This window comes from Emydura macquarii, unplaced genomic scaffold (genome assembly GCF_026122565.2).
Source record: "Emydura macquarii macquarii isolate MOO-44397 ecotype Brisbane River unplaced genomic scaffold, CSIRO-AGI_Emac_v2 contig_1230, whole genome shotgun sequence".
NCBI classification, from domain to species: Eukaryota; Metazoa; Chordata; order Testudines; family Chelidae; genus Emydura; species Emydura macquarii.
The window spans coordinates 19,253,355-19,266,059 of NW_027131367.1; the positions used below are offsets into that span (position 1 = coordinate 19,253,355).

Here is a 12,705-nt window from a genome sequence, read left to right on the forward strand (position 1 = left end):
TCTTGTTAAACAAAGTATTATTTAATTTCAAGACTTTATAAATATGTATTTACAAAAAGATATCAGTCCAAAGAGTTTAACAAACATACAGTGCTAAAGTTTGAAGAGATTTTACAATTTCAATATATTGCTTTAGTATAGGAAGAAAAACATGGTTAATGCAATCCCATGATTTATATCCAAAAAGAGACTATGCTTTTAAATTAAAAATACCCATTAGGGTTTTATTTTCCCTTCTGATGTAAAAGACCAATCCCCCTTCAACTGAGTTACATGACAAGGAGACAAGAGACAATTGATCCCCTCTTTACACTGCTTTTCAAGCAAAACATATCACCTTCCTCCATTTAACTGAACAACTTAATCCAAAACGCCATGAGGACACAGCAGACGCAGATTTCTTACCCATACAAATGAATTCGTTGGTGGGCACAAACTTGACAAACAGATATAGCACGGAACAGCGTAATGTTAACCTTTCTGACAAGTTTACATTCTATTTCTTGGCTCTGGAATATGAATTATTCAGATTGAATGAACCCACCCTACCAGCAATACAGTGAGTGAGAGGAAAGTGGCCAGTTAAAAGTTTAGAACTAGACACTGAATTTTTAGTGGGGCCTGTTTTCAACTACTAATAATGTTCAACTGCGCTTTACTAGCAAGAGAGCCTGAGCATTTATCTGTGTGTGTGGAACATACGGGTCACACACACAGTTACATATACTGTACCAATGGGAAGACCCACTGGTCAGTTATCTCCAGTAACAGCAGTGTCATCCTGTGCAGATGGACTGGCAGTCAATGCAGCAGGTCCCAGATAGCCTCAGATACCCCCTCTGGCACAGTGTAGATGTATCGTGGCCTGGTAAGACAGCATGATGCATTTTATTAGTGATGGCCGGGTAACGACTCTCAGCTTCACGTTGCTGTGAATATTTTACACAGCTTCCTCTGAAACCCACTGCCTGCTCTCTGTTCAGACACACACCACAGGGTAAAGGGGGATTCTACACCACACCAAGAGGTTTAGTTCCACACCATCCCAGCTCCTGCCTTCTTTGGGAAGCAAAACTTCTATAAACTGAACAAGGTGGAATCAAAGCTACAGCATAAACTTTCACTCAGGTTTAAGTCGGGCTATCCAGAATATCAAAGTATCATTATTAAGTAAAGTAACTGAGCTGCTTTGATGTCACTTACAGTATTCATTGCTTCACAATGCTCTCCCCCTTCTTTCCCCCCCCCAGCCAATAACATAAGTCCCACTGAATTCAATGGGAACAGGTTCAGGACCAACATCTGCTAGCAGGTCATCTTCTAGCTCCAGTCAATGTACAGAATAAGAGCAGGGTACAGACCTGAGGAAACAGGGATCAGAGCTTCCTAATACTAACAACAATTTCCTCCAACAGCTGAATTACTTTTGCAGGTAGTAATTTTACAGGGTGAATTGCTATTTGAGCCGTTGCTAGAGGGACAGGGAGAGTTCTTACATTTTTCACACTGACAAATTATGAGGAAGGAAGCCCAGTAGTTTCATCTCTTTCTTCATCCCAGAATGTTTAGTTCCCATTTAGGCTCCAGATCTATGATTTTCTTTAATTAAAAGATTAGGGGAATTATCTCAAGAAATTTAACCAACCAATCTATTAGAAGAGCTCTGAAATGCAAACTGTTGCAGAAAAACTTAGTCATTTGCTACAAAAGTTAACCTGAAGTCTCATAAGATTTAATTTATAAAAAAAAAAAAAAATCATACAGTTTATGTAGCTCCTAAACTCATAGTCAGAAAACATTTACTATTGTTCATCGATATAAATCAAATCCAATTTTAGATCAGTCTTCACGATGTTGCTTGGTCATCTTTAACCACGCTCTGTGGAAGAAAGGAAAGGGACATTACATCAGACCTAAACTAGTCACAGCCAGAATCCCAGGGCATTTCAGAAAGATGGCCTGTGCCTTCTTGGCTAGGAAACCCTTGACAATCCCAGATGTTGACTAAATTTGAGCCAAAAAACTGAGTTAGGCTATGTCTTCACTGCAAAAATAAGAGGTGTGTTTTTATACTGAGTTAGCTATTTCAGTGTAAAATCCTAGTGAAGACAATGCACAAGTAGTTTTTACCTTGATGCAGCTAGTTAAGGTCAACCCCAGGTGAGGGGGTATCGAGTTGACAATGGTGTGCTGTAGATGGAACTTAGACCCAAGTATACTACAGAGCATCACACTAATTCATCAGGGACATCCGGCTGCTAAGAGAGCAAACTACTAATAGCCACATTGGGGAACACCAAATAAAGAGTTCTTCCACCCCTCACCCCATACTCTCTTTCTGTCCACAAACATTCTCCCTTCCTGGGCCTAAACACAGATTTGGCATGTGAGAAACAGCCTTCCTCTACCAAGAGATTTTCAATGCAACCACTACTTTTTACCCTGTTCATCCTCACCTGCCGCAAGAACTGTCTTCCCAGATAGGAGGTAGCCATGCTGGTTAAATTTGTTCTGCCGCCCACTTTACACCTGATATAACCATACAGATTGGCCCCCTGCAGAACCACTCCCATTGTGACCACTGCCTGTGACAGAGGAGAAAAGACACAAAGATCAGGAGTTTACAGTCCACCTCTCTAAACCAGAGGTGACAAATCTGTCTAGGGATTTAGAATGTACCTAGTTACTATAGGATTGAGGTGCTAAACTCACCAGCCATTTCACTTTGAATGAGAACAGGGCGCTGAAGGCAAATATCACCCAGATGACAGGACAGGTAATTAATCCTAACCAGAAGATTCGGGACTCTGCTTCAGATGAGACTTTTTTCCTTTGAGCCGATGCCTGGAAATCGAAGGGAGTTGAAACCGAGCAGTCTGTTGAGTTGTACAGCTCACAGTGTCATTAAAAACAACCCAGAACCAATATCCCACAAGTGTTTGCATCCAGACTGCAGCGCACACGTGACTCCTAAGGAGCGCTCCCAAGCCACATGGGAAGCTTTCTGGCACTCTTGGCGCTGTGGGAAAAGGGCATTTTTTTAAAAGGACCTTTCCTGTCAGTTTTCTGACTGAAATGAAGAATGTGGAATACACCATTGGCTATCTTTAGGGACTGGATAAGGAACATTTCTGAACCATTAATGTAACGAGTTCCTGATGACATCGCCTCCAGACGAGCGTACCAGAGGGCCATCACCACATGCCCTAGTGTACAGTGTTGCTATCATAATCTGGGGGGGAACAACATGTGATACATCTTATTACTATTAGAAAGCTCGGGTTGCTATAGCCAGCATAACACCCCCTGAAAATAATCATCAGCTAACTGGACTGCAGTACCTTTAACAACACTTAGCACTTGCTTATTAAAAAGTCCCTTGTATTGTATTGCACTACAGAATTATACAGCATGAGATGAACCAAGACATACTGCAGAGCACTTGGTATTTTTAAAGCACTGTGTAGGCAACTGTGTAGCTAGCTGCTCCCAGTAGATGCAAAATTAAATCCTTATGCCCTTAGTAAGTAGGGCTACCCAGAGTAATACAAACAAAGGGTATAGTGCTAATTCACACACCATTACTGGTTTCATATCAGTTCCTAGTATTGCTGAGTCTGGAGTCACGTCCATTTGATGTGGACAGAACCAAGCCTGTGAACACAAGTTCTCAAGCAAGCATTCATTCTCTCTTTATGTATTTTCCCCCAAGCCAATAAGACAATATTAACCCAACGTAGCATTAGGAGGTTAGGACAACTTTACTGAACTGCAAGTATTCTATCTTTTTCTTTTCATCTGTCCTAGTTTCTCTAACTAATTTGATCTGGAGAAAGGGTGCTCCAGTGGTTAGCGTGCTAGTCTAGGATTTGAGAGACCTGGATTCAAGTTCCTGCTCAACCATGGAATTCTTATGTGCTCTTGGACAAGTCATTTAGTCTCCCTGTGCCTCAGTTCCCCATCTGTGCAATGGGAATATTAGCTTTGCCCTGCCCAGCCCCACCAGGGAGTTGTGATGATAAATACATTGAAGATGGTGAGCTGCTCAGACACTATGGTGATGGGGGGGCCATACGAATATCCAACAGATAGATTAACAGCTAGATTGTTTCTCTCTAGTTCTGATGAAACATTCTGAAACTTAAAACATTTAATGTCAAAAGTGTGACACTGGGCACATAGTGAAATGGTCTCTGCAGTTGGGATCACACAAATGAAAAGTGGGGGCACGGCTGGACTCCAGCTCTCCACTATGGCCTGTTTCACATTTACACCAAAGGTGGTACAGAGCCTTTATTGGGTCCATATCAGATCAGGACGGGACAGTGACTGAAAACTGCTCAGAGGATGGCTGAAAGGTAACAATGTCTGATGGCCATTCAGTAGTCTGTGTGAAACAAGCTGGTGTTTTCAGCCTGTAACTAGTGCCAAATGTCCACCGCACAAAATCCACTTCTCACAAGCATCACCCCTCGTTAGGTGGGGATTTGACCAAACGGCAGCAATTAAAACACAAACATTACACACTTACCTTCCTGGCTTCAAATATCCATTGACTTTTGCCATCATCATCCACCTGGTTCCACCAGCGAAGGCCGACCATCAACCGGCCCGTAACATTCTGGAGAGAATTAAATACAGAAGGGAACCAAGATTCAGAAAGATTTTAACCCTACACCGCCAACCAAAGAAATCCTTCCTGTATATTGCTCATGAAATACCAGAATTAACATTCAAAACCAATTCTTCCTATGTCTTATAAACTCTTAATGCCTTCAATTGCCATGGCAACCTCAATAACCAACACCACCACTTATTACATCAGTTGCTAACAGACCATATTCCTCAAGCTGTATTGTAGATGGTGCTGGTACTTATACTTAAGGTTGTCTAACACTTCCCATTATATGACCCTGTTTTCAGTTGCTTGTAACTTTGTCAAACTTTAACCATTTGAGCTCAGTGACAGCCTGTCAGCCTCGGCAAGTGTGGCACAGCTTCACCAAAGAATTCACAAGCTAATTCCCAAAAACAACGGGTTTTTTTAGAGAGAGATTTTTAAGGACAGTTAAGCATATGTATATTAAATAAGTAACGTAAGTCCACAAGAAGTACTTGTGATTTGATTTAAATCTGTCACGTTACTGCCTCTTTCTCTGTTTCTATCGTGAAACACAATACAAGAAAATGTAGTGCTGTTGGTGAGGCTCAAATCATGGTATAGGTCAGCGGTTCTCAACCTTTTTTCCCCCCCCGAGTACCACTCGGGGGAAAAAAAAGGGAGGGATTTGCGGCGGGGTTTCGCGACGGCGGGTAGAGACGGGCAATGGGGTTTCGCAGCGGAAACAATACCCGCCGCTGAAACCCTTCCGCCGTTTCCGCATTTTCGGCGGCATGGTTTCGCACGGGCGGGTGTGAGGGCCCTTTCGGCAGCGGCGGATTCAGCGGCGCGCGTACCACCCAGCCTTCCGGTAAGTACCACCGGTGGTACGCGTACCACCGGTTGAGAACCGCTGGTATAGGTAATAGTGCCTCAGGAAGCTGCTTTGTTACCCTGACATCTTATCAAACCCAGGCCTCACTTTATGAGGGCATTGCTATGGTAACCACAGCTTCATGAGGCCATGGCAGGAGTGACTGATTCTGACATGGGGTAGAGGGGACTGTCTCCCAGCACTGACACAGTAGGGTTCAAGGGGGCTCCCGGCATGGCCAAGGGGCCTAACACACCAGGGCACAAAGTACAGGGGAGGCAGCAGTTGGCTTGGCCCCACAGAGCAGAGACTCCTGGCTAGGACTGCAAGGAGGACGAGCCCTCGGCTACAGGCTCCTGCCCGGTGACAGCTCCCACACTCTTGGCTCAAGACTGAAAGCACAGGGCCGTGACAGCAGATCCCTGCAGGCACAAGATGCAGGGGGAGGCTGCGGTCTTGGTGGGGCAGGGCAGAGGCTCCCGGCAGGATTGCAGAGGGAGAACCATACACTGGAATGTATGAGACTTTGTGATTATGTGCCTCGCCTGTCAAAAAAGTCACTGTCACTGTCTGAGCTGAAAGTTTGCATGTCAGTAGTCTGCCTCTGGATGGGAAGACTGGGGCTGGCTGGGTATCAGTAGGATGAGGGGAAGTTTGGGACAAGTAGACTGGGACTGGGGATGGGAAAGACTGAGACAAAGAGCCTGGAACGAGGATTTAGGATCACAAATAGCATGTGATATTGTAATTAAAGAATGTGTCGTAATGCGCACACACAAGGGGATAAACTACGTTTGCACAGGCAACCTTGACTCTAGCATTTCCTAGCTTTTGGCAGTGCTTGACTTTGCAACCTTAATGTCCTTTGAATGTAGATGTTGGTGTGTAATACCCCATAGGCTGCACTATGCACGCTAACTGGGCTCCAAAGGTAGCCTCTCAATGTCCTTATACTGTCCAAGGCATTCGCAGGGCTGAATTGGGGGTTGCTGTTGGGGAGGGTCCTGTTGTTTCAATATTAACACTTCCAGTAATAAAGTCACTCATCAGTCTGAAGGGCTAGGCTACGAAGTGTCACAAAGTCACCATATACATCACTCTGCTAATAGTGACAAGCAGAAGCAGCTCTAAAACACTTTATTTGTATTAGGTGTGTATTAGTAATAATAATTAATATCAATATTCCAGGGCAAGCCTCAGCTACAGCCTGTTAGCTTCTCTGCAGGTTTGAACTGGGAATGCCTTTGCCAGATGCTAGTGTAGTAAAGCAAGGCATCTTCATAAGAGGTTAATGGAGTGGAAAGCCAAATTCCTAGCAATATTGTAGTAGTACATTATTACTGAATTTGGTGATCTCAATAAGCAGAGCCAAGAATAATGCAAGAGAGCAATGTTTAGGATCTCTCATGGCCATGCCAGTGCATCTTCAGCCCAACAACAATTAATTTCAATAATATTAAGAATAAATTATGGGTTGGGGTTTTCTGGCAAGTCTTTAATCTGAAGGAAACCTCTTCATTTCTCCCAATGAAGCCTGTAGAGTATTATGTGAATCAAAGGAAAGTCTGAGATTAATTCCCACCCTCCCCCACATCCATCCCTCCAAAACAAATAAGAGATAGACAGAATTTGAGGATAAGAGATTCCCAGAAGTTCTAAAAGAAATCATAATGTTTCCTAACTTGCAGGATCTAAAAGAGTTAACTTTATTTTTGAACAAAGCCAGACATATTCAGACTGTCTGAGCTGGCCTATTGCTCTCTTGAAAGAATATTTTAAAGTGACAAAAGGGGACTTACCTTTACTGCCCAAAAGTCACAAGACAGGAGCAGGATAATTGATACCATGCAGGCAATAAAGCTGCTGCTGATCAGTTCACAGAGAAGGTAGACAACTATTGCACTGACTCGGAAGAACAAGTGGAAAAATGATGCCACTGGGTGCCTGTAAACGATACATCAGAAACACAGTTCAGTCATATGGCTCTGAAACAAGACTGATGATACTTGGTAAAGAGATGACATGTTCTGTTAAGGCAGAAGAGGATTTTTTTGTTCATCTGCACAGCCCAGGAGGACAAATGCCTTTAAATGAGGCTGGTTTGCAGAGCATGCTGACAACAGTGGGAAAGATAAGCATCACAGTGCTAGTATGCATCATTTTATATAGCATAAAAACGTCCCCTAGGAGATCACTACACTGAAGACTTACCCTGCCTGTGGCCACAGTTCAAAGTGCATGCAGGATTTGAGGTGGGAGGGAAAAAGGGGGCAGATGAAGTCCCTCAAAAGTTCTCCATAGGTAGCAGTTTCTGAGAGGTAACATTAAGATAAACACACTATTGAAATGAATGGAAGCAGATCACACCTCTCTATAGGGAAATCCTACTCCTTTCTCTGTCTGCTCTGGTGCATTTCCATTTCAGAGAGGTAAGGTGCAAGCTTTGCTCTACAGGAGCTCCCTGCATGCTGCTGTAGAGCAGGGGTTTGGGGGTGAAGCAGGAGTGAGGCTGCTGGATCAGCCACTATGATATGGCATGCAAGAGGAAGAAGGGAAACAGAACAGAGGCTATTCCAGACATGAGACTGAAGAAGTGCTCATGGACTGGCCTAGAAAGAAGAATTCCTTCCTTTGTGTCCTGAAAAACTCCCTATTACACAAGATGGATATTGTGCCTGTATTTTGGCCAGTTCACCCCTCTTATTGTTTCAGACTGTCTTCCTGAGTCTGCACATGGACAGCACACCATCACAAACACACAGGCCATTGCAACCATAAAGACAAGGAATTTTTTTTTAATGGAAGGTTATATTCTGCAGCAATTGATGACTAAGCCTCTGACCCTCCCCATTTGTCAGGAAACATTTCTTAAAAACATAACATTCACTTCTAAGTAAAGAGATAAACTCACTGCTCTTGCACCGAGATAGACACGAAACACAACAAACATGGCAGTCCTGCCTCTGCCACATTTCCGGATGGAACTCATGAAGGAACTATTGCTACTGACCACAGACCTTATCTTTGACTTTTTTGATCTTGTGGGTACTTCATCATCCGCATCAAACAGCGACACATCTTCAGTGTCATCATTACTGTCCTATAGTGGCAGACAGATATAAAATGTTACATGAGACAATAATTGACACGGTATTTTCAGAGTCAAAAGGGGGATGGTTTTAATCATCCAGAACTATTCTGATGAGGCCTTAAGGTCAAAGTAATTTGGAAAGAACTTGGAAATTAACCAATTACAACACAAACAAACAAACAAACAAACAAACACACACACACACAATATAACCAAACTGTTTTAAACGGAGTCTCCTTCATCTTGCATGACGTGAAGACCACCTTAAACATATGCTTTGAATCCAAAGGACCCTTTTGTAATCAGTAGTGTAATCCCAAGTTTTAATATAAATCCTTTATGCACACAGTCTCACTTCTTTAAAATGTTTCTGGCCTTTTTATAAAACAGTTGTTTATTTTCAGTGGCAGTAAACCTGAGTTTGTGCAGGTTATATTAGGGTTCCCCAGAGGACATAAATGGTGGAATTAAGAGCTGCAGGTTTCTCAGAAATTGGGAGTTACTTGTCTAAAGCCTATTTTGCACATATAGTTATACCAGTATAAAAAGTTTCAGTTGAGAAGGATTTTTTTTTTTTAAACCAAAATAGACATAAGGGTATAACCCCTGCTATGGACAGTTATACAAGTATGAAGGTGCCTTCGCTGATATAGCTTCTTTTCCTTTCCATGTGAGAACAGACTATACTGATGTAAGCGCCTCTATACCGGTGTAACTGCACCCACATTAAACTACATGGATTGTACCACTTAAACTGCACGGATCTAGCTAAAGCAACACACGTTGTATGTGCAGACACGCTCTCAGGTATCCCCAGGGATGTATATTTTCCTTTCAGTGGACACACTGAGCTGCCATTTAGCCTAAACCTGGTGTTTGCGTGACTGGATGGCATTTGACAGAACGGCCTGGCCTACCGCTGCTGCCACACCACAAACCCTAATGAAACAGGAGCTGGCCAACCGGTCAGTTCGGATTTCCGGTGACTCGCGGTTATCCCGGTGTCTCTATCGGCCGGTCAATGACGGACGGTTTTAGTGACGGTGTTTGGCGGTTTAGGAGCGTTTCACCCAAGGCAGAGTTTAAACATGCAGCCCTCGGCCGGCCGCAGCCAGTCACCTGCCCCCGGTCTGCCCCTCCCACCTCCCCCGGTGCTCCCCCGCCCTGAACAACTGCCGGGATCCTGGCACCAGCCGCCCAGAACCGCCCCGGCCCCCGGCCCCGCTCGCTGCCTGCCCCGGACCGGACCTGACCTCCCCGCCCCGCCGGCAGCGCCCCCTGCACCCCGCGCTCTCCTCCTCCCTCCGCCACCCCCGACCTTTGACTTCTCGCCCCGCCCCCCCGCCGGCGGCGCACACAGCGGATCAGCGCCCCCGGCCCGGCCCCTCCTCACCTGCCGCAGCATCCTGGAAGCCGCCGCCGCCTCCTCACTTCCGCCTCCCGTCCCGCCACGTCAGTCACCGCCCGGGCCGGGGCCGATCCCTCACGTGAGCCCCGCCCATCGCGTGTCGTCATCGCGCCGCGCTGCGCCGGGCGCATGAGCCACGTGTCATTGAAGTGGGGGGGGGGCACCGGCAGCGGCCTAGCAGAGCGGGGGAGCTTCGGGATCGCGGCAGGAGCCCTGGGCCTTTGCAGGGGCGTCCCCGCGCTACCCCCACCCGCCCCGCGCCCGGGCAGCGGAGCCGAGCCGAGCCGGGCGGTTTCCTCCGGGAGCAGCTCGCCCTGCAGTAACCGCGTGGCTGGGGGGCCCTGCCCCTGCCCCTAGCAGGGCTGGGAGGCGCCCGGTGCCCTAGGCCCGGGGGGTGCCGCGCTCAGTCCCGCACGGCAGGGCAGGGCAGGGCAGGGCGGCCCTAGACACTGCCGCGGTGCGGTCGCTGCGGCGCCCGGCGCAGACACTGCCCGCAGTCAATGCTCGCGCGGGCCGGGCGCGGGCCGAATTCTGCCGTGGGTCTGTCCGCGGCACGGGGCGCTCAGGTCAGGTCCATCGAACCGCATCGCAGCCGGCCGGGGTGCGGCTTCTCAGCTGGGGCAGGGGTTCGTAGCGATGTAGTAGCAGCACCGGGGTGAATTCCCTGCACACGCGTTGCTTTTTCTTTATTGCTGAGAGGTGAATTTTGTTAAACTCCAGGTAGCTAACACGTGGGATCCAGCCCAACGTAGAAACACACTCACCCTGAGACGAGGCACTTTAGACTTATCACGAGGTACACTCAGGTGGGGCCAGCCCACACGGACCTGTCTCGGTGACTAACCCGCCTTGACTTCACGGTTTGTTCTTTGGGAGAGCTCCTGCACATTAGTAAACCTGCGATAAAAAATCACCTTTTTCAGCAGCAAAGACAAGGCTTGAGAAAGGGCCCTGCAGCTGAAACTACTGCTGGGTAGCCCTGCTCCTGCTCACAGTGCATGTAGCACATAAAGACTCACTTGGTGATGTCAGTGCTTCCAGCTGCTCAGCACCATTACAAGGTGCTAAAAGTACCTGTCTTGCCCAGGAGTGAATGAAACTTCTGGGTATGAGTCTGAGCATCTGTATCAATATTTCCTAATGTCTCTATACATAAATACTTAAAGCAGTTAATTGGTTGGCCCAGGCATCAAAATGCTAGTGAAAATGCATGCAATGAGTGGAGAAAGGGCCTGGTAGAGGGTGAGAACCCACCTTCCGTTTGACATGACTCGGAGTTATGGAGGGGCAGCACCTGAGAGAATCAGCCCAACATCTGGTAATGAAGAGCAATTCACAAACAAGGGCCTTGATCCTGCAGGCTCAGACATTCCAGAGCAATAATGGAGACTCAAACTACAGCGCTGTGCTAGAATGTGAAAACCAGAATGTGAAACTAACTTGTACAAAGCAACTTACCACATCCCAAATAAAGTAAAATGCAAACAAAAATGAAACTCAGAGCTTAAAATGGAGATTTAAAAAAATTAGTTCAGTTTAATAATCTCAGGTCACATGGCCGACCAAAGGGATTTAACATGACTTTGAGATTAACAGTGTCCATTTAAATTCTAATTAAAAACAAGTGATTCAATTTTGTAAACTATAGATGGAGGAGAATATTGTTGCTGAGAAAGGGAACTGGGCACACACTGAAATTGTATGTCCTGATGCTGTATAAGACCCTGAGTTGAGGTCTGTGCCTTGCAGATACCAAATATGAATGCAAAGCCTAAGATTAGACTACATTTTATAAGTCCTGTGACATTCCTATAGTCAATCCACTGATCCCAGTCTTTCCAAGGGGAAGCAGAGCCCTTGCACTCTAAGGGCTTGTCTTCACTAGGAAAATTAATCATGGCTAAATGTGATGTTTAATGTTGAGTTAGGTGACAATGCTGACAACAACTGACTGGTCAGTATTGGCAAAGACAAATCATGTTCCACGTTGTGTCAGCTAGTGCTGGGTAAACCTTAGTACATCTGCACTGACCTGTCAGCATTGTGTTAACTAATAATTCTTAAAAATCAAGTTTACATGCAATTACATTTCTAGGGAAGACGGATGGAATTTCACCCCTGTGCAGAGACCCAGCGCTAGGCCTGTGCACAATTTTCATCCTACTTAAGCCCGCAAAATAAGATTTAAGCAAGACATAAGTGCAACATAGGCTTTGTGCTGACCTTCTGCTCAGTGTGAAGCTGACACTAATAGAATTGGTCTCAGGAAAACCCAAGTAAATTTTTCAGCACAGAAGCAAGCTATGGTAGAGTAGGGATGTGCAAGGATCCTTGATACCGTTTGCCTGTGTTTACAGTTCTCTCTCAGAAAACAAGCAGTTTCAATTATAGTCCAACAAGGAAGATACAAGTACAACAAAATGTTATGGTTGGGTACATTTATTTTGTATAATAAATATGCACATTGGATGTGGCTCTTAAACACCTGGTGAGTTGTCCCCAGGATTGCAAGGGTCAGGCACCCCTTGGTTGAAACATGGGTCAGATGATCAGCCTGTAGAAGCGTGCATGAGGCCTCATGAGGAAAACTTGCAAACATAGCACTGTGTAGTGATCACAAGGGGAGATGCTTATGATCACATTTAAATCAGTCTACAGTAACACTAGGCCAATAATCCAATGGGCTTCTGTGAGGAATATTTAACTATGTCAATAATATTTTCTTGAAGAAT

General features: G+C 45.7%; 1 protein-coding gene across 3 annotated transcripts; it reads right to left on the bottom strand.

Moving 5' to 3' along the window:
- Positions 1-10,027, bottom strand: TVP23C (trans-golgi network vesicle protein 23 homolog C). Of its 3 annotated transcripts, none has more exons than XR_010919601.1 (8): positions 9,959-10,026; positions 8,492-8,574; positions 7,274-7,418; positions 4,532-4,621; positions 2,713-2,844; positions 2,457-2,585; positions 1,497-1,879; positions 1-865 (listed from the first exon to the last, which is right to left on the bottom strand). XR_010919601.1 is itself a non-coding variant. In XM_067547708.1 (8 exons), exons 1-7 carry the CDS (start codon positions 9,968-9,970, stop codon positions 1,847-1,849), a joined length of 624 nt encoding a protein of 207 aa, XP_067403809.1. In that variant the 5' UTR covers positions 9,971-10,027; the 3' UTR covers positions 1-865; positions 1,804-1,846. The 3 variants fall into 3 exon arrangements, 2 of the variants coding, with proteins under 2 accessions (XP_067403809.1, XP_067403810.1); XM_067547708.1 differs by having other exon boundaries at positions 1,804-1,879; positions 9,959-10,027; XM_067547709.1 differs by lacking the exon at positions 9,959-10,026 and adding an exon at positions 9,529-9,667 and having other exon boundaries at positions 1-1,879.
- Positions 10,028-12,705: the final 2,678 nt, after the last annotated feature.

Bases quoted from the DNA above. Each gene is read 5' to 3' on its own strand.
- TVP23C (XM_067547708.1), bottom strand. The intron at 2,845-4,531 runs GTAAGTGTGTAA...TTCGATTTCCAG, and splicing joins GGATATTTGAAGCCAGGAAG to GCATCGGCTCAAAGGAAAAA. The intron at 1,880-2,456 runs GTGAGGATGAAC...TTTCTTCCACAG, and splicing joins GAAGACAGTTCTTGCGGCAG to AGCGTGGTTAAAGATGACCA.